General features: G+C 38.2%; 2 protein-coding genes and 1 long non-coding RNA gene across 7 annotated transcripts in view; all 3 read left to right on the top strand.

Annotated features, from left to right (window-relative positions):
* The window catches only part of znf462 (zinc finger protein 462), an 81707-nt gene extending 75798 nt beyond the window's left edge, over positions 1-5909 (top strand). For both annotated transcript variants that reach the window (XM_087300449.1, XM_087300446.1), the window contains exon 14: positions 5754-5909. The gene's annotated coding sequence lies outside the window, so the exon portion shown is untranslated. The remainder of the gene's footprint in view (positions 1-5753) is intronic.
* Positions 1-5909, top strand: part of LOC147838672 (uncharacterized) — a 49652-nt gene extending 43743 nt beyond the window's left edge. The window contains exon 2 of the long non-coding RNA XR_015519823.1: positions 4389-5909. This is a non-coding gene — a long non-coding RNA (uncharacterized LOC147838672). The remainder of the gene's footprint in view (positions 1-4388) is intronic.
* A 5532-nt stretch (positions 5910-11441) lies between these two features.
* Positions 11442-21968, top strand: part of rad23b (RAD23 homolog B, nucleotide excision repair protein) — a 250111-nt gene continuing 239584 nt past the window's right edge. For 3 of the 4 annotated variants that reach the window (XR_015519514.1, XR_015519515.1, XR_015519513.1), the window contains exons 1-4: positions 11483-11666; positions 18850-18931; positions 20751-20830; positions 21147-21331. Coding sequence is in view for 1 of the 4 variants with exons in the window: in NM_200564.2 (NP_956858.2) it covers positions 11601-11666; positions 18850-18931; positions 20751-20830; positions 21147-21331 (413 nt within the window). In the remaining 3 variants the exon portion in view is untranslated. 4 annotated transcript variants of the gene reach the window in all.

Here is a 21968-nt window from a genome sequence, read left to right as displayed (position 1 = left end):
CATCTACTGTGCCTGCATTGCATCCAAAACACGGCCAGCTGCACTGAATGAGCGTTCGCTCGCTCCGCTTGTTGTAGGAATGAACATCATTCTCCTCGCATGGTGCTGCAGTCGTGGAATTAAGCCGTCTTGTTTCTCCAGAATGAGAGCAGATTTTCCTCTGATGACTCCTCTGACTGAACCTGGTCACACTTTACAATAAGGTTCATTAGTTAATGTTAATTAATGCATTTACTAACATGAACAAACAATAAACAATACATTTACTACAGTATTTGTTCATGTTAGTTAATAAAAATACAGTAGTTCATTGTTAGTTCATGTTAACTCATCACGGTGCATTAACTAATGTTAACAAGCATGGACTTAATTGTTAATAATGCATTAGTAAATGTTCAGTTTTGATGAATAAATGCTGTACATGTGTTGTTCATGATTAGTTCATGTTAGTAAATGCATCATTTAATGAACCTTATTGTAAAGTGTAACCCTGAACCTTTGAACAGTAGGCTACTCTTGCACTTCATCCATTATTATTGGCCGTCTCATCCACTCTCTGCTTTTTCACTGGTCCACTGCCATGTCCAATAGTATCTGGATGCAGCTTTATGATGCAAGCTGAGACTGCATCACTCAGAGATGCAATGTCAGACACAATGCACTGGATGGAGCGAGTGACGTCACTGTGAATGGTAGGGTTAGGCGAGTCCATTAAAAAGCATTGGATGCAGCCCAGATTGCACTGCACCAGGTCTGCAGACAGACCCCTCTCGCCATGTCCCGCTACATCCACCTGCAACCCACCCGCAATTAATCATAATATTCATATAATGAACATAAGAGAACATGTTCTTCCAGTGCTATAACTAAAGGCCGGATAACACTGAATGCTCCTTCTTCTAATGTTCTCCAAGTGTTTTTCCTTCATGATGCAGTTGAGGACAAAATTATTAATTATCATAACTAATAATATTGACCTTAGCAGTTTTTACATTTAAAATATACATATATATTCCAGCAAAACTAGAAGAAGCAAGACTTTCTCCAGAAAAATATATAGGAAAATACTGTGGTGGAAAAATGACTTATTAGAGATATTAGAAAAGGCTTGAGTGACTGTGTGTGTTTCTGAAAATCTTTTGTTGGACATGAATATAACATTTAAAAATAATAATAATAATATTAATTTAATAATTAGTGCTGGGCAAAAATGAATCGCAATTAATCACATCCAAAATAAAACTTTGTTTTGACATAATGTGTGTGTGTGTGTGTGTGTGTGTGTGTGTGTGTGTGTGTGTGTGTGTGTGTGTGTGTGTGTGTGTGTGTGTTTGTGTGTGTGTGTTTGTGTGTGTGTGTTATATATTTATTATTTATAAATGCACACGGCGTCACAGTGGCGCAGTAGGTAGTGTTATTGCCTCACAGCAAGAAGGTCGCTGGTTCAAGCCTCGGTCATATCAGTTGGCATTTCTGTGTGGAGTTTGCATGCTCTGCCCTTTTTCCTCTGGGTGCTCTGGTTTCCCCCACAGTCTAAACACATGCACTATAGGGGAATTGGGTAAGCCAAATTGTCCATAGTGTATGTATGTGTGTGAATGAGTGTGTGTGGATTTACCAGTGATGGGTTTCAGCTGAAAGGCATCCGCTGTGTAAAACACAAGCTGGATAAGTTGGCAGTTCATTCCACTGTGGCAACCCCAGATTAATAAAGGGACTAAGGCGAAAAGAGAATGAATCAATGACATGCCAACTGAGCCGAGGATCGAAGCAGCGACCTGTGAGACGACAGCACTACCTACTGCGCCACTGCGTCGCCCACATGCATGCATATATTTGAGAAAAAGTTTCTTTATATTTAGATATCAAATAAATTATTCAAATATATATCAATTGAAATATCTATGTACCAAAATAGTTTTCTATAGTTTTGTTTATTTGTATTTGTGTGTATCACATAATACGTCATAAATATAATACACCAGCCTGATCTCACAAGAAAACGTAAGTATTTTACGTTTTGCCAGTTTAGTGGCTAATTCGTACGAATTCGTACGATTTCAGTCGTACGAAATGATACGATTTTAAAAAGGAGGCGTGGCACCTGACCCCACCCCTAACCCCAACCGTCATTGGGGGATAAGCAAATCGTACTAAATTGTACGAATTAGATCTTACGAATTCATACGAATAAGCCACTAAATGAAAAAGTTACGAACTGCCGTGAGATTGTGTTGAATACACACAGATGTGTTATGTCAAAATAAATGTTTATTCTGGATGTGATTAATCATTATTAATCTTTGTTCAGCACTAGTTGTTATAGATTAATTCAGAAAACATTCATAAGTAGCGTACTAATAATGTTTGAATATCCAATAATGTTCAACATGATCACATTGTTCTGTTAGCACACGCAGAACCCAGAAGAACGCTGTGAGGACATTCAGGAATAATGTTTTCATAACGCTTGCAGCACCTCTGAATGAAAGAGTGTATTTGGTGTGTCCTGTTATGCTGTTTCTACACTGGACTAGTGCTGTCAGGCCTCCTGCACACTGTGGTGATCTTTACTTGTTTATCTCCAGCATTTTTGGAGAGATTTTTGCCATTAGTTTCCACTGATTTTCCAGTTGAGTGAATGTGCAAAATCCCTCCCTGACACTAGATGGCGCTTAATGCAAAACAGAAATAGTTCAGAACACAAGGTGGCGCTTCGCAGCATTACGCCTTTGACATGGTTATTGCTAGATCAGATATGGTTTGTGACCGGAAGTTAACGAGATTGAGTTCTATTATTTATTAAATTTTCAATTTATTGTATTTTATTACCGTCCACCCCCACCCTCACAGTAATAATAATTATAATAAATTGTATTTGTAATGCGTTTTTCTTAAACTCAAAGCGCTACAGGCAGAATACAAGCAACACAAGGCGAGCAAAACAGCACAATAAAAGATGCAATAAAACAATAAAAATATGAAGCGTAAGATGGAATAAAAATCTCATTGGTCAGACAGTTTTATCACAGCGCTTCTTGCCAAAAAATAAATTCGAGGCATTTTACAAATGTTTTTTTTAAATAAAAAGAGCTGCATAAAAAACTGAGGTAATTGAGTCCCTTTCAGATTCAAGTACGTGTTGACTAATCTCATTGGTCAGACAGTTTTAAACGCTCTGCGTCAAACCAAAAACACGAACTCGAGGTGTTTTTTTTTTCGTGTGTGTGATGATTTTTTGGCATATCAGTGCATATTTTGTGCATCACACTCATGTTAACTCTCTTTGTTTAGTCACGAGGCGTTAAGCGTCAGTTATAATCGTCTTGATGATTTCGTAATTTTACAAATTCAATTTTAATAAAAAGTGCATTTAGTTATAGCTGCTTAGAAAATGAGCTAATTACCTTTCAGAATTAAGTAAATGTCTTCACAAGTCTCATTGGTGGGACTGTGTTTACCGTGGCACATCATGCCAAAAATTTTTATTCTCGCTTTATACGCGCCTGGTATTTTACACATGGATGCTCACACTCGCATTAGCATTCTTTATGTAGAGTGCAAAACGTTTATTTAGCTGTAAAACGTTGCCATGATAATCGTCCCAGTGTGCACATGGCCATTTTGAGTTCCTATAAGCTGAAGGACGAATGAAAGAGATTCCTGCATATAGCTACTTAACGAAACTGAGGTAATTACCTTTCAGAATTAAGCAAAGAATTACCAAGTACAGTTACATAAGTACAGTTTCACAATTATTTCCTTACCAATCACTTTAGTTGAATAGTCTTTAAAGTACATCATGCCAGAAAACGAGTCTTAGGTGCTGAAAACATTGTGAAAAGTGCTCACGATAATCGTCCCAGTGTGCAGGTGCCCATTTTGAGTTCCTATAAGCTGAAGGATGAATGAAAAAGCAATCGGGCGAACGTTCTGGATTGTTCCTCTAAACAAACGCTCTCCTCATCGAAATGCGAGACGTGGTTCCCTTTTAAAAATAAAGTAAATTTTCACCAATCTCATTGGTTAGACCATTTTTACACGTTGCGTCATTTTAGAAAAAAAAAAGTAAAAACGAACCTGAGGTGTTTGTTGTGCGTTTTGCGTATCGGTGTGCACACTCACATTAGCACACTTTGTTTAGTCATGAGGCGTTAAACATCAGCATAACTGTCCTAATAATTTCGTAATTTTATGTAATTTTCAAATTATTGTTATTTAAATTAAATATAAAAGTATTTCGTGTTTACAAAAAAAAACTGAGCAAACTGCCTTTCACAATTAAAGTTCTTCTGTATTCCTATTGGTCAGACCATTTTAAACCTGATGCGTCATAACAAAAATTATCATGAGGTGTTTTTAATTTAATGTTGTGCACGTTACGTCAGTATCTGACGTCAGTATGACGCTGGTTTAAGATGTCGACTCGATGTTGGATTTTGGTCACTTTCCAACACAACCTAAAATCAACCGAATATCAACGTCATTTCATGATGTAATTGGACGTCACAATAACGTTGTCCTTAGGCGATCTAAATCTGGCCTAATATTAACGTCTTATGACGTTGTGTGTCTGCTGGGTTTTTCGTTTCTATAAGCTGAAGGACGATTGAAAAAGCGATCGTGCGACTGTTCCTCTAAGCAAACGTTCTCGTCCTTTAAATACAAGACGCGGTTATCTTCCAGAATGAAGTACATTTCTCCACCAATCTCATTGGCCGGATTTTTTAACGTGACGCGTCATACCAAAAAACCAAGAGCAGAATTTTTTTAATTTGTCGCTCACATCAGCGGTTTTTATTAAAAGGGTAAAACGTTTATTTATTCATAAAACGTTGGTTTTGTCGTAAAACATTGCCGTTTTAATTGCACATGATCGTCATCTCAGTGTGCGCGAGACTTTGTGACTTTATCTAAGCTACAAATGAAAGCGATTCCTGCTTTTAGATTATAGCTGCTCAGAAAACTGAGAATTAAGTAAATTTCTCCAACAATCTTATTGGTTGGATCATTTTAATGTGGCGCGTCATACCAAAAAATAAATTGAGGCGTCTTTTATTTTATTTTTTTAATTCGCTTTTGTGTCTGCCGTTTTACACAAGCTCACATTCGCCCCCCTTTATTTAAAGCATTAAAAATTGTCGATAAGTGCGCACGAGAATCGTCCCAGTGTGCACGAGACTGTTTTTAGTTCATATAAGCTGAAAGACGAATGAAAAAGCGACCGTGCGACAGTTCTCGACTGTTCCTCCAAACGAACGTTCTCCTCCTTTAAATGCGAGACGTGTGAAGTCGTCGTACCGTAAGGCTCAGATTGTTGAACATGAAAAAATACTAAAAAAAGAAGAAGCTGCTGGAAAAACCCTGAAGCCTTACAGACTCTTGTGTTTCTGCGGGGCCCGGCGGCTCCTCCAGGGGCCAAACCTGTATAAAGTCAGTGTTTGAGAAGAGCTCTGTTCCTTTAAGTGTCGTTCTCATATTTAACTTAAACAAAAGCTGAAGAATAGAAAGAGAAAATACCGATCGATAGCTACCTTTTTATTTCATTTCTAGCTCTCCACTGTTGTAAATCGTCTGGTTAAGAAACAAGTACTTTAAAAATAAAAAAGAGTTGTTTTTGTAGCCGTTGAGGGCGCAGATGAGGGTCTGTCCATCCGTCTGTCCGTCCGTCTGTCTGTCTGTGGTAACACACTGGATCTATACTGTACATATATTACGCTTGACTGGGTTTCTTCCCTTTAATCCTCTGCTAGATCCTCCTGTACTCCTGATGAGTTCTGATGGTGGCTTGTGACGTCGACTAGACTGGTTGTTTACAGTTTTATTCCTTTTGATTTCTCTATATTCTGTACATATTGTAATTCATTGTCTTTTTTTAACTTGGTAATAAAGTTATCAGATAACCTAAACGCCTGCGCTGCTGTCTGATATTCTTTCAGTGGGGGGATGAGCATTGCCTTTTAAATACATTTTTTTTTTTTTTTATTCATTTTTATTTTAATGCTTTTTTTTGTTTAAATATCATTTATTTGTTTAATTAACTTCATTATTTATTTATTCATTTTCCTTCAGCTTAGTCCTTTTACACACTCATACGCTACGGCCAGTGTAGTTGATCAGTTCCCCTATAGCGCATGTGTTTGGACTGTGGGGGAAACCGGAGCACCCGGAGGAAACCCACGCCAACATGGGGAGAACATGCAAACTCCACACAGAAACACTAGCTGACCCAGCCGAGACTCAAACCAGCGACCTTCCAATAATTTTCAATTGACCTTCTTGCTGTGAGGCCACATTTATTCATTGTTATTTTATTTTTTATTATTGTTTTGTTTTTCTCTGGTTATCTTCATTTGTTTTATGAATAAATTTTAATTCTTTATTTTATTCAATTTTATTTTCTTTATTTTCATTTGATTATAAATTTAATTGTTTATTTATATATTTTTTAATTTATTGATGTATTTTGTTTTATTTATGTCAATTTATTTGTTTGTTTATTTGTAGTTTTTTATTGAAGTTTTTATTTGGTTATCTATCAATTTGTTTGTTAATTAAATGTATGTATTTTTTTTATTTATTTGTATTGATGTGTTTTGGTTTTATTCATGTCAGTTTTTTATTCTTTATTAATTTTATGAATTTTTTTGTTTTTATTTGATTATCAATTTATTTGTTAATTAATTTATAAAAAATGTATTGATGTGTTTTGTTTTTATTTGTGTCAATTTATTTGTTTGTTTATTTATTTTTTGCTTTTATTTGGTTATCTGTTCATTTATTTGTAAATAAATGTAATAATTATTTTATTTTTGTTCTATTGATGCGTTTAGTTTTTATCTGTCATGTCAATTTATTTATTTATTTTATTTTTTTGTTTATTGTTATTTTTTTATTCTGTTTTTATTGATTTATTTTGTGAGATGGGTTGCGGCTGGAATGGCATTCGCTGTGTAAAACATATGCTGGATAAGTTGGCGGTTCATTCCGCTGTGGTGACCCGGATTAATAAAGGGACTAAGCCGAAAAGAAAATGAATGAATGAATTATTAATTTCATTTATTCATTCATTTTCATCCGCTTTTCCTGGGGTCGGTCCGTGGGGGCAGCAGTCTCAGAAAAGAAGCCCAGACTTCCCTCTCCCCAGACACTTTCTCTAGCTCCTCTGGGGGGATCCTGAGACATTCCCAGACCAGCTGAGAGACATAGTCCCTCCAGCGTGTCCTGGGTCTTCCCTTAAGCCTCCTCCTGGTGGGAAATGCCTGGAACATCTCCCTAGGTAGGCGTTGAGGAGGCATCCGAAACAGATGCCCGAGCCACCTCAGCTGACTTCTCTGCATGTGGAGGAGCAGCGGCTCTACTCTGAGCTCCTCACCATATCTATAAGATATAGCCACCCTGAGGGGGAAACTCATTTCGGCTGCTTGTATCTGAGATCTTGTCCAATAAATCGAGAGATTTGCCTTTCGGCTCAACTCCTTCTTTACCACAATGGTCTGAGACCACATTACTACTGCACTGATCCGCCTGTCAATCTCACGCTCCATCTTCTGCTCCATCGTGAACCAAACCCCAAGAGACTTGACCTCCTCCACCAGGGGTAAGGACTGTTCTCCAACCTGGACATTATTATTTAACTTATTTATTTATTGTTATTTTATTCATTTATTTTACTGTTATTGATGTTTTGTTTATGTGGTTGTCTATCAGTTTGTTTGCTAAAATACTAGTATCTTAAAATAATAATTATATACATAATTTATTGTATATATAAATATATATACAATAAATAAATACCATTTTAAACAATAAAAACAACAAGAACAACAGTAATGGAATAGTTTTAGAGGCAATAAACATTCAAACACATCAGATGAGCGTCTTCATTGCAGATGAAAATTTAGGTCTGAGAATTTATTATTATTAATAATATTGAGCTGGTTATTAATGTTACTAACATGTATTTTTCCCTTTAACCACTGGTGATAAAAATATTTATGATCACATATTTATGTCTGATGTGATTTTTTTTATGTTTAATATTTATGTTTAATCAATTTTACAGATATTATTATTACCTTGTGCTGTTCATGCTTTGTTATTTCCTTTAACCGACAGATGAAAATAGTTATGATCATATTTCTTTTATTATATTAATATTTCTGTCTGAAATTTAAACAAGTATATGATTATAATATATATATGATTTCCTTGAGCGCTTATTAATATAATTAGTGTGTGTTTGTGTGTTTGGTCAGATGATTGAGATGATAAAGAGGTCAGGTCTGAATCTGGAGTGTGTGAAGCTGCTCTTATAAAGCTTGATTTCACAGATATAACATCATCTTTTAAAAATATCTGCCAGACATGAGGGATCAGCGGATCAGAGCTGCGCACACACACACACACACACACACACACACACACACACTAGTGTTTCTGCAGAAAAAAAAACCCCGGAGAGTCTTCAGAGCTTCAAACAGCTCAGAAACAGATGATCAGATACGGAAAACACACACACACACACACACACACACACACACACACACACACCACCACCAGACAGAGTTACAGATGATCTGATCATTAATAATCTGATAGATTACACATCAATGGTAAAGTAATCTGATACTTCACATTTAGATTACTTTTGTGCTAACACTGACGTCAGATATGGTGGAGCAAGAGAATCCTGAGCTAATTACACACACACACACACACACACACACACACACAACCATCACTCTCACACACTATATTACACACACACTCACTCGCTCTCTCTTTCTCACACACACACACACTATTACATACACACTCTCTATTTCTCACACGCACACTCTTACATGCACACACTCTCTTACACACACATCACACACACAACCATCACTCTCACACAATATATTACACACACACACTCACTCACTCTCTCTTTCTCTCTCTCACACACACACACACACACTATTACATACACACTCTATTTCTCACACACACACCATTACATACACACTCTCTATTTCTTACACACACACACACACACACACACTCACTTTTACATATGCACTCTCTCTTTCTCACACACACACTCTTACATACACACACACACAACCATCACTATCACACACTATATTACATACACACTCTCTCGATCTCTTTCTCACACACACACACACTATTACATACACACTCTCTCTTTCTCACACACACATACAACCAAACTATCAGTCACAGACACACTCTTACACTCTCTTTCTCACACACACACACACAAACACATACACACACAACCATCACTCTCACACACTATATTATATACACACTCTCTCGCTCTCTCTTTCTCACACACACACACACACACATACACACAACCATCACTCTCACACACTATTATATATACAATCTCTCGCTCTCTCTTTCACACACACACAAACGCACACAACCACACTATAACTCACACTCTTACATACACACACTCTCTTTCTCTTACACACACTGTTCCTCACAAACACACTCACCTACATACACACACACTGAGAACCACACATACTCTCACACACGCAACTACACCATTGCTCACAACCACACTCTCTCTCCTTACACACACACTATTCAATGCACACACTGAAAAAACTCATTTACACACACACACACACACACACACTCACAAGCAAAACAAAAATACACAAGCACACACACACACACACGCAAACAAGTTCTCTCTCTCACACACACAAAAGACCAATACTCTCTATTACAAACATATACACACACACACATACACTCACTCTCTATCACACACACACACACTCAGACAACCACGCAGATGACCTGATTACGTTACCTCACTGAGTGTGAATCCACTAATATAATCTGTTTATGGGTGACACGGTGGCTCAGTGGTTAGCACTGTGGCCTCACAGCATGAAGGTCGCTGGTTTGAGTCTCGGCTGGGTCAGTTGGCGTTTCTGTGTGGAGTTTGCATGTTCTCCCCGTGTTGGTGTGGGTTTCCTCCGGGTGCTAAACTAAATTGGTCGTAGTGTATGAGTGTGTGTGTGAATGAGTGTGCATGGGTGTTTCCCAGTACTGGGTTGCTGCTGGAAGGACATCCACTGCGTAAAACATAATATAGAAAATAGTTGGCGGTTCATTCCGCTGTGGCGTTTCTTGATAAATAAAGGGACTAAACTGAAGGATTTGGATTACTTTTGTGGTAACGTTTATTTGATATAGTAAGGCAAATGTAATCCTGTCATTTTGAGACGCACTTATTCTCCCACACACAAACACAACTCACACCATCACACACAACTGTTGATTCAGCTCAATTTAAATAAGCAGCTTGAGCAGACAGCACAGGTCGTGTTCTGAGTGTGTGTTATTAGCTGAGCTTGTCCCTTTTCTGTTGGCATGATCACGAGTAGTGTGTGCTCCTGCAGGTCTGCTGACGTACACAGGAGATTCTGTGGCCCCGCCGGCCCCGACTGTTCCTGCATCTGTTGCGTTTCCACTCGCTCCGTTTGCTGGGGGAGCTGCGGGAAAAGGAGAAAACGATGGAGAGAGGGGTCTAGCTGCAGACCAGCTGCACATGCACACGTCTCAGGCCATGTCCACACAGGTATTATATGGAGTTTTCCCTGTGTTCATTAAAAACACACACACACACACACACACACAAATGCAATGTGATGCATGTGAACTGTGGATGAAGCCTCCGGCAGACTGTTCCCAGAGTTACAGAAAATCTTCATCCAGGCTGCAGTTTTCAGAAACTTAGGATGCCTTTAAAATGTATTGAGTGTGTTAACTAGCGACATTAGGAGTTAAGAAATGCAATAATGTTTTTTCTCTGTACCTGAGTATTGCTGCTGACCATGTCCATCCCTTTATGAGCACAGTGTCTCCATCTTCTGATGGCTACTTCCAGCAGGATAACGCAGCATGTCATAAAGCTCAATCATCTCAGACTGGTTTCTTGAACATGACGATGAGTTCACTGTACTCAAATGGCCTCCACAGTCACCAGAGCTCAATCCAATAGAGCAGCTTTGGGATGTGGTGGAACGGGAGATTGGCATCATGGATGTGCAGCCGACAAACCTGCAGCAACTGTGTGATGCTATCATGACAATATGGAGCAAAATCTCTGAGGAATATTTCCAGTAGCTTGCTGAATCTCTGCCATGAAGGATTAAGGCAGTTCTGAAGGCAAAAGGGGTCCAATTTATAGGCTACAAATCCCCTTATATAAGCAATTAGACTTTTAAAATGTCTTTATCTGTTTTTTTGCATCTAAACGCAACAGAATAAACAAACAAATAAATGAATGTAACTGTAACTTTTATACTGTGGTAAAAGTCTTTAGATACTTTTAATATTTGTATTTTCCGTCATCTCGCGATCTCTGCGTTTTATACGCGCGCAGTGACGCAGGCACGTCGGAGCGCGGCGCATGCGCAGTGTGGCGAAAGGGGGGACGGGCCGTGGAGTGTTTATGCGCGTAATGGCGGCGGACAGGCTGTGATGAACCACGGCCAAAAACCCACAGCCAGCGATCCAGCCCTCGGTCACTTTCCACACCGGCGACACGGAAGAACGCGAAAATGCAGATCACGCTGAAAACCCTCCAGCAGCAGACGTTTAAAATCGACATCGACGCGGAGGAGACGGTGAGCACCGAGCGCGAGGAGCACGGCTAATGCTTTGGCTAAAGCTAACACAGTGTGTCAGCAGAGTCGAGAAAACATGCACGATAAACTCCCGTCACACACACCTGCATACACACATACACACCGTCGGTCTGTGTGGGAACGAGAACGCGCTCGGGTTCACGCGCTACGCTGAGGCGGTTAGCATTAGCATGTTAGCCGCCATGAGAGTGAGTTTTTACTTTCAGCCAAACAGCAGGAAAGTTTCATAAATGAGACGTAAAAGTGTCGCAGCTGCTCCAGAATACCGTCAAACATCATCTGGCCGTCAGTGTGATCTTTTAGATGAGTTTGATCTACACTTCAAGGACAGTTAGTGTGTTTTAGCAAGTCATGCTGTGTGCTGTCGAGGTTTTCATGTGTGTTAGTTGTGTGATATACATGAACACTCTGTCCGTCTCTGTGTGTGTGATAATGGAGTAGGGTTCATGTGACAATGTATGATATGTAAGTGACTGAAACTGTGTAATCGGCTGTAAAGTTGTTTGATAGTAATTGACACGTTGATTTCAGACAGTAGATGTGTTATCAGGAGATTTAGTGTTTTATTTTAGATGGAAACTGTTCGTCATGCTCTCATTCAGCATCTGGTCTCATAAAATATCATTACAAACATTGGTGGAGGTTATATGTAGCTTCTCTGGAACCCAGTGACTCTCACTTCAGTGTTTGTCAGGATTTTTCTTTGATGTCATGTGGAATTTGCTCAGTGCTTAGTTTCGTTTGTGTACAGAACAGCTATGAGGTGAATAAACAACAAAATGACATATTATTATTAATATTAAAACCTTTACTTTGCCAGGAAAGAAGCATTGAGATTAATAATATCTTAGATGAGCGTCCTGGCCAAGATTAGGCAGTATACATGTCACATGATGGGTCTAACAAACAAAAACCAATTGCCAGTTAACATGAATCACACATTGACAAACAAACTATTCAAAACATCTACACGCCTGTGTCCCAATTTCTAAGTCATTTATACTCTTTTTAACTGAGTTTCCACACGTGGACAGCACATTTTTAGCTCTTAAGTGGCTATTTAAAATACTTTGTGTTTTATATTTTGTTACAGACACACAGTGTCATCCTGCAACTGTTTTGCTGCATATGAAATGTCCCAAACCCTATTTTTAACTGTCCAAAATGGGAAATAAATGATTTTACTCTCTAATAGTCAAAGCAAGAAAAAAAAATCAATGTTAAATTTGCATTAAAAATCGGGAATAAGTGTTTTATGTATATTGGGACCATGAGTTCACATATATGGACATCATTTTTCTCTAAAAGTACAGCATATCAAAAGATGATATTTGAATTTTCATTCTAATTAGGTTCCAATAAGCCCAAATAGCAGGCGAGGCAGTGGCGCAGTAGGTATTGCTGTCGCCTCACAGCAAGAAGGTCGCTGGGTCACTGGTTCGAACCTCGGCTCAGTTGGCGTTTCTGTGTGGAGTTTGCATGTTCTCCCTGCCTTTGTGGGTTTCCTCCGGGTGCTCAGGTTTCCCCCACAGTCCAAACACATGCGGTACAGGTGAATTGGGTAGGCGGTTCATTCCGCTGTGGCGACCCTGGATTAATAAAGGGACTAAGCCAACAAGAAAAGGAATGAAGCCCAAATAGCAAAGAGGAATGCATGTAAAGAAACACCTAGAGCCTTAAGAGGGTAAAAGCATTTAGTGAAATACATTTTTTAAACTTTGTTGTAGATTACTCCATGCAAAAGGTGCTGCACATTAAAAAGCCTTTTCCCCCATCTCAGTTCTTACTTTAGCAACAGACAGTAAATAAATATACTGTGACCGAAGGCCATAGTTACTGACCGACATTTTACAAATGTAATTCTGTAGATATGATGGAAGCAAACCCAGTATGGATTTGTAAATAGGGAAATGCCAATGCTTGAGCCTACAAATGGACAAAGCAGACCAACATACCCTAGTATACAGCATGCAATGATGAATAAGGGATTTAAAATTAGGTATAAATCTTAGTGCATCATGGTAAACAGCATCCAACACATTTAGACTTTGAGATGAGGCATGCATATAGATAACATCACCGTAGTCCAATATCAACATAAATGTTGCATCAACCAGCTTATTTTTAGCATAAATTCTAAAATAAAAGCCTAAAATCACTTTTATTTTTTCACCACACAAACAGCGGTATTAGAGAAACGCTCCTCGTTCAGTCAGATAATTGTGTGAGAGCAATTGAGGTTAAGTTGGTTTTATATTCACATATTCATTCAGTGACAACTCATGACAGTCCCTATATTTATGACCATGGAACGTTGAGTATTGGGTCATCACTTGTAAGTATGACTTCAAAACAACATTACCACTGTTTAATTGACTGTGAACACTGTTGTACTTTGATAGTCATTTGCTGCTGTTGTGATTTTTCTATTTGTATTTTGCACTTAATCATTTTGTAAAATCATATTAAGGAGAAAGTCTGACATTACCTCAATGTGAGAGCGATGTATTGCTGCTGTGGCTCAGTAGGTGGCGCTGTGTGTTTGTGCAGAAACATTACACTGCTGCTCTTGTTCACTTGTGTAGTTCAGCAGTGTTGATGACTAGACTAATAGTGGTGAGCAATAGATATTTACATTAGATGTCACCTACCCTGTTGTTGTCTATTGGAAGGAATCCGTCGATAGAGCCGCCATTTTAGTACAGGGTAACGCTTCTTTGAAATGAATGCGGGACAAAGCTGCAGTGGAGGACTGGCCATACAGAGCCAGAGATATAAATGTATATATGCATATAGGGATGCAAAGACTAACAAATTTCACTACTAACCACGCTTTAATTCGTCACGGTTAATTAATCGTGAAGGCTTCTCAACGCCGTGTTTCTGCATGGAACAAAACTGCTGCAACTTAAAGTGATGCTAACTGAGTGCTAGTTTGAAGTTCCAAGCTTGTTCTGTACGCCATGTACACTGGATAAACTATAGCTGAGGCTAATAACTAATTGCCTGTCACATATCGCGTCTTTTGCACACGCAAGTTCGTTATATCCAATGGAGGCGCGTGGCTTGCATATATAGAGTGACGGACTCATGCTTTACAGACGCACCTACTAGTTAAAAAAGAATGCCGCGAGCGCCCTACACTGAGAAAAAAAGATGCAAAATGTAAAATATCAAACAATTTTGTTATATAGTTGATGAAAAGGTTCAGCAGCTTTTGAATACATTTATTCACTGTAAAAGGGAAATACTTAGCTTTTTTTGTAACTTAGATTTACTTTAGACAAATACTTACTATTTATTTATTTATTTATAATATGTATTTTAATTTATTTAAAAAATACTTTTAAATGTACTTATTAATTTATTTTAAATTAATTTATTTACAATTTTTTATATATTTTCATTTATTTTACATTTATTTACATTTAGTTTATTTATTTTGATTTATTACAATTTATATAAATTTATTTACATTTTATTTGTTTATTTATTATAATTATTTTTATTTATTTAAAATAATACATTTTTCTTTATTTTAAATTTCATTATTAAAATTTTATTTATTGACATTTATTTACAGAATAAAATTGTTGCTTATGTTTAAATGCCAAAACTTTTTTTTACTTATTTTTTAGTCCAAAGAGAAATGGACAATTGTTTTTTTTTTTATTATTTTGAGATATTATTTGGTTACTGAGCAGCAATAAACAACACTTTATAATATAAGGAGTTTTTATGTGATTTTTCTAAACTAGCAGTGTTTTGAAATTAATGAATGCATAATAATCGAGGTAACCATGATTATCCCTATATGCATATCTATGATCGGGAGTTTTCCCGGTGGTCATTATGTAAATATTTTTTTTTTTCAAATGCGAAAATTATAATTTTACATCACATTTCTATGTCGATGGAGCAGTCACGGCACGGGTATTTCTGACAAGGGGTGTGTGTTTGTGTGTATGGAAATGTACTATCCACCCTCTCTGTTAAATTTGATCTAATTTGTATCCGAGTGTTTAGTGCATGTTGGTGCTCCTTTCCGTATGGTCAGTGCAGTAGAGAGTGCATTATCATCAATAACGTCACTTGTTGGAAACTTTATAACATACAAAACCGTAAAAAACAAAGTCTTCCCTATGGAATGTTCTGCCTTTGTGCTTTGTTTTATTTGTTTGCTCGTTACTACACCCGTAATCAGCACTAAAGTCCAGCATCTTCACACTGGCTTTAGTCTTGATCAGTGCGGTTGAATGACTTTTGTGCTGACAGCCCTGTACAAGTGTGGCGGCGCTGATGACGCATGCTCAGGGTCCGTATGCAATATCTACTGTATATATCTATGATGGTGGTGAGTGTGTGAGGCTTCGAGAAACACTCAAAGCAAATGTGTCTAGGCTTCAAAACATTTTGAAAACCGTCTCTATAGTGACACCAGTGGTCGTTTTATGTATTGCTCTGAAATAGCTTATGACAGTAATGCAAATTCAGGAATTATAACGCGCTTTGTACCATCTAATGATCATGTGGTTTAGGAGAGCGGTTAGTGATCCAATTAGAATTAAACCCAGCTTAAAGCAATTATAGTTGTTTAATATGTGTGTTTGTTTTGCTCTGTTCTTTTAATTTGCCATCAGGCTGACATAAAAAAACAAAACAAAAAAAACTCTTTATAAATAAATGTTGAGATATTTGAGTTTTTGTACAAGCTGGGGTCCGAACTCGGGTCTCCCGCACCCCAGTTTCACTAGATTTTGCGGCTGGGCTATATGCACACTGACTTGTAATTTCAGCCAGCCAGCCCCAGTGCCCCAGTTTCCATTACAAAATCTCGACGTTAAAGGCCTGATTTCTTGATCAGTGAAGGTCACCGTTTTTTAACAAATCACATCTTAAACGTGGCAATTCTTGTATAGGACAACAATTGACTGGAAGCCCTGGGGCTGGCTGACTGAAGTTAAAAGTCCATGTGCATACACCAAATTGTGTTTTGTTTATAACCCTGTCAATCAAACTCGGATATGCCACGTCTCAAAACACCAGTGAAATGCCCCGATCCCTTGCAATCCTGTGTTAGTTTTGCGTCAGCCATCTCTATAGATTAAACACTATCAAACACCAACACACAAGCACTGAATCACACTTCTGGTGTTTACACCGAGAACACAACAGTGTTGCTTTCAGAAACTGCTCCATTGAAATTATATCAAAGCTTTACATTTCAAGCCCCCAAAATTGTGTAGTCTTCAATATTTGTTCTCCAGGATGATCTGCAAACTGCTGATGCTCATGCTAGTGTTTTGTCAGTTTTCTAAAATTAGACAGATTAGGTTTTATTTTTGCTTTATTTGTTAAAGCCACAGTTCACCAAACATGTCAATTCTGCCATTTACTATTGTTCCAAACCTGCTTCAGTTTCTCCTGTTCAACACAAGAGAAGAAATTCTGATAATGACTGTATACACAAACAAAGACACTGACGTCCATAGTGTTTTCATTCTTACTATTGATGTCAGTTTATTCCAGCATTTCTCAGTGTATCTTCATTTGTGTTCAACAGAGGAAAGAAATCTACCCTGTAGATAATTATATAATCAGTAAGCCCTGACAGTGCATGTTCTTTGGTCATTGTAACTTATTCGACTAAGTTAATCATGTTCTAACTTAATTTTATAAGCTGTTTAGGTCAGTTTAACTAAATAGAAGTTCAATAGACTCGTAAGGTTAATTTGATTCAATGTAAAAATTGAAGGCAAGCTGGATTTTTCAGTGTTTAGAACCACTTGAGTGAGTAAATGAAGGGGATTTTGTGTATGTGTGTGTGAACTGTCCCTATAATGCCACCTTTGTCAGTTTAATCACACATGCGCAGCTCCAGTGGAGGTAAACCACAGGTCTGAAATCTGCTGAAGCTTCAGGAAGGAAGACACTGGGTCAGTTTTAGTCCACATTTCCTGTTTATCAGACCTGCTGTCATTCAAGAGCAGCTTTAGACATTTTAGGACCTAAAACCGACCATAACCATAAAGTTGACCTTATTATGTCCCAGCATTGGTGTTTATTTGAGGTAACAGCACCTATAAATTCTTAAAACCAGATAAGCATCATTAACCACATGTTTAATTAGATTGTGTTGAGCTTTAATTCTGAGGTGAAATGGTTTTATTCTGTTCATGTTTTTTGAAGCAATTTTTATTTTAATTCCTATTTTTTATTTATTATTATTTTTAACACTTTTGATATAAATACAGTTATAAAAGTTTAATTTATATCTGTATTACATTTTTCCTGCCGTTAAAATAGCCATTGAAGACAAACAAACAAGCAAATTCTCAGATATGTGTTTTCTTTTAAATCTGGCAATAATGTGTTTTTTTTGTGCAAACATGCCTCAGATCCGGTTCAGTATAAAACATTTGCATATTTAATTTGATCTCAGACTCAATCAACCCTTTGTTAGTCAAGTCTTAGCTTTTTAAGTTATTACAGATAGATAACACATTCTGCAGCTCTTCAGAAAACAGTATTGCCATTATTCTGATCAAGTGTTGATTCAGTGCAGATCAATACATGTTTAAAGTTCATCAGTTTTCCAACAAGTTCTGTTTCAGCTCTTTATCAGTTCTGTAGAAGACAATCTCCTCATTGTTTAGTAAAGTATTGATTCATTTCAGTTCAATAACAGGGCTAATATAGCACAGAATAAAAGCAAAGATGAAAGTGAAATAAACAGTGTTTTATGGTTTTCATGGCAATTAAATAGTATTGTAAAATAACACTGCAAAATCCTTTTCCGTATCAATAATGCAATACAATTATTCTTTATTCTGGTTACAAATGATCAAATGTCTTGTTTTCGGAATACTTTGGAATCTGTCAGGCCTTAAAAGCAACATCCTTTTTTAAGTTTATTTGATGACTTTATTTTACCCTAGAAATGTATGATTAAGGTCAGCATCTGTTTTCATAATGTCTGAAGGCACTCAGACAACAAATCATTCTTAACTTTATTTCCTAAAACAAAAAGACATTTCTTAAGGATGTTTGGTGAATCTGGCTCCAGATGTTGTGTTATCTGTGGGTCTGATGATGTGTGTGTAAACCGTGTGTGTTCGCTCTCTCCTGATCGGACTTTGATTTGTGTTTGTGTCATTCACAGGTAAAAGCCTTAAAGGAAAAAATCGAGAATGAAAAGGGAAAAGACGGGTTTCCAGTGGCGGGACAGAAGTTGATATACGCAGGTGAGTCCTTTTTTGACCCGTTTCCACTGAGTGGTACAGTACATGGTACGGATCACCTTTATCAGGCTTGCGTTTGTACTGCCGAAAGGGTACCAAAGGCGGGCGTACTGTATGAGCGAAAGTTTCAGTCGACGTCATTCTTGCTAGAGGGAATGTCTACAGTAAAGCTGCACGGGTCGTTCACAGATCATTTGAGAAGCACTTCTCACAAAACAGAGCTTTATACACATAAATACTGTATAAATGTTCATTACTAATCTTTCTATCAACATGATCTGATTATAACTGCAGATCAATGACCGTGTGCAATAGCCTACTGTAATGTCTGATTATATAAACATATAAACGCATACAGACCCTTACAGTTTCTGATATGTGACCAATTACAGAAAAGACTACACACAGCAGACATTTAGTCCTTCGTCAGCACATGTAGCCTCTGTTAGAAAGTGTTTCCGTCATTCCCAGTTCATTATAGGCTTCTCCTTTGTTTTTTCACGATTCACTCTTGTGTTTGTCCGCTTCTGAAAGGATCAGATGTCAGAGGCTCTTCAATAATCAGGCACGTTATTGTCATCAGCTCAAGAAGTTTGTTATTTTGAATAAAGACGTGCGGTGAGCACAAGCAGAAAGTGAAACCGCTCAGGATATGGTCAGCCTTGTAAACAACTATGGGGCACAGGGTAGTTCTGCTCTTCTTCTTGGTTTTGTGGCTGTACATCAAGATGAAGACAGTTTGTTTGAGCTCGGCTCGGCCATGGCTTGTTGTATATATTATTATGGTGTAATGTCTCAGCTGTGTTTTTGAAAATAGCAATTCCTTTGTTTTCATTCTTCTGACTCTTTGCATGAGTGAGTGACGTATCTCTGTTAACCTTCCGAAAGGGTACCCAAAAAGTGGTAGGGTATGGTTACCAGTGTAAAACGCCATAAAAGCGTACTGAACCAAACCACTCAGTGAAAATGGGCCATTTTTTTCCAGTGTTAGATTGGACGGATGTGGCCTGCTGTTACAGGGGATTTCCCCATAGTCTGCATTTGTTGTTTAGTTCTTATACCCCATTGTATTGGAAAAATCAGACATTGTGATATTTTGGTTTTTAGCAATTCTATATTATAATATTATGGGTGTGTAAATATAAGAACGATATAACTATAACATTTCACCTGCTAGCTCTATTTGGAAAGAAGTCATTAATTTAGATTGATTGGGATGATTTTGCATGCATGTGCATCTGCAAAATATAATGACGTTAAAAGCATATATAAATGCAATATAGCACAGATGATCTTTGAAGTCAAACAGAACAGTAATTCAATAATTAAATCTAAAATGATACTTTATAGTCTTTATTGTGTGATTAAATCATCGTTAAAGCCACAAACGTTATAATTTCTTGTGCCTAAATGGTTTAAACTAACTTGGAAGTCTTAACATGGGTCTTAAAACACATCTGAGATGAACAACTTTCATTCTGTTGGGGTTAAAGATTGCAGTGAACTGTGTTGCTGGTTATTATAATCCCAATTTAACATTGCAGATCCTGTAGTGTGATCCTTGCAGATTCACACAATGCCATATCAATGCTGAAGCGGTATATTGTTTAGCCCTAATGTTGTGTCTTATTCTTTAAATCTGCTTGCTTGTATAAAGCACTTTAATTTACCATTGCATATAAAACATGCCACATAAATAAACTTGCCTTGCTCATAATGCCGTGATGTATAATGAGTGTTAATGCAGGGGTGGAGTTTGACAGATGATTGACAGGTTGAGAGTTGATGAGTCATGTGCTGTTTACTTGAATTATTGTTGCAGGTAAAATCCTGAGCGATGACACGGCGCTCAAGGAGTACAAGATAGACGAGAAGAACTTCGTGGTGGTTATGGTCACAAAGGTGAGGCTTTATCAGTGTGTGATTGTGCAGAGGTATTTACGATGCGTTTGGGTGGTGACATTTCAAATATTAAAGAGGAATTCATAAAACATACACAAGTATAATTTAATGGAGTAATACATGTTATTGTTTAGAGATTGAAGGGGTGTATAAAGGGGAACTCTTGTGCACTGATGACTTTTATAAGGGGATTAAACAGTTGTGTGTTTGTTTATTATGCATGAGTGATTCTCTTACATAGAAACAAAAGCACCCAGCCCTAGTTTGTAATGCTGAGTGAATACTGAGAACGTGATGTGTTATTGTGTGTGTGCAGCCTAAGTCAGCGTCTGCGCCGGCTCCTCCCTCCTCCTCCTCCTCCTCTTCTTCCTCCAGCACTACAGCATCAGCGTCTGCGGCTCCGTCTGCAGCTCCAGTATCTGAGAGTCCGTCTGAAGAAGAGAAGAAACCCAGCGAGGAGAAACCCAGCAGTGACCCAGCACCCGCCACCACACCTGTCAGGTAGACACACACACCCAGCAGTGACCCAGCACTCGCCACTACACCTGTCAGGTAGACACACACACACACACACACACACACACACACACACACACACACACACACACACACACATCCACCCAACAGTGATCCAGCACCCACCACTACACCTGTCAGGTAGACACACACACACACACACACACCCAACAGTGATCCAGCACCCGCCACTACACCTGTCAGGTAGACACACACACATACACACACACACACACACACACACACACACCCAACAGTGATCCAGCACCCGCCACTACACCTGTCAGGTAGACACACACACACCCAACAGTGATCCAGCACCTGCCACCACACCTGTCAGGTAGACACACACACACCCAACAGTGATCCAGCACCTGCCACCACACCTGTCAGGTAGACACACACACACCCAACAGTGATCCAGCACCTGCCACCACACCTGTCAGGTAGACGCACCCAGCAGTGACCCAGCACCCGCCACTACACTTGTCAGGTAGACACACACACACACACACACACACACATCCACCCAGCAGTGACCCAGCACCCGCCACTACTCCTGTCAGGTAGACACACACACACACACACACACACACACACACACACACACACTCACACCCAG

Source organism: Danio rerio, chromosome 21 (genome assembly GCF_052040795.2).
Source record: "Danio rerio strain M-AB ecotype USA chromosome 21, GRCz13ab, whole genome shotgun sequence".
Classification (NCBI taxonomy): Eukaryota; Metazoa; Chordata; class Actinopteri; order Cypriniformes; family Danionidae; genus Danio; species Danio rerio.
The sequence above is the reverse complement of the archived record's forward strand: the minus strand, read 5'-3'. Positions and strand labels throughout refer to the sequence as shown.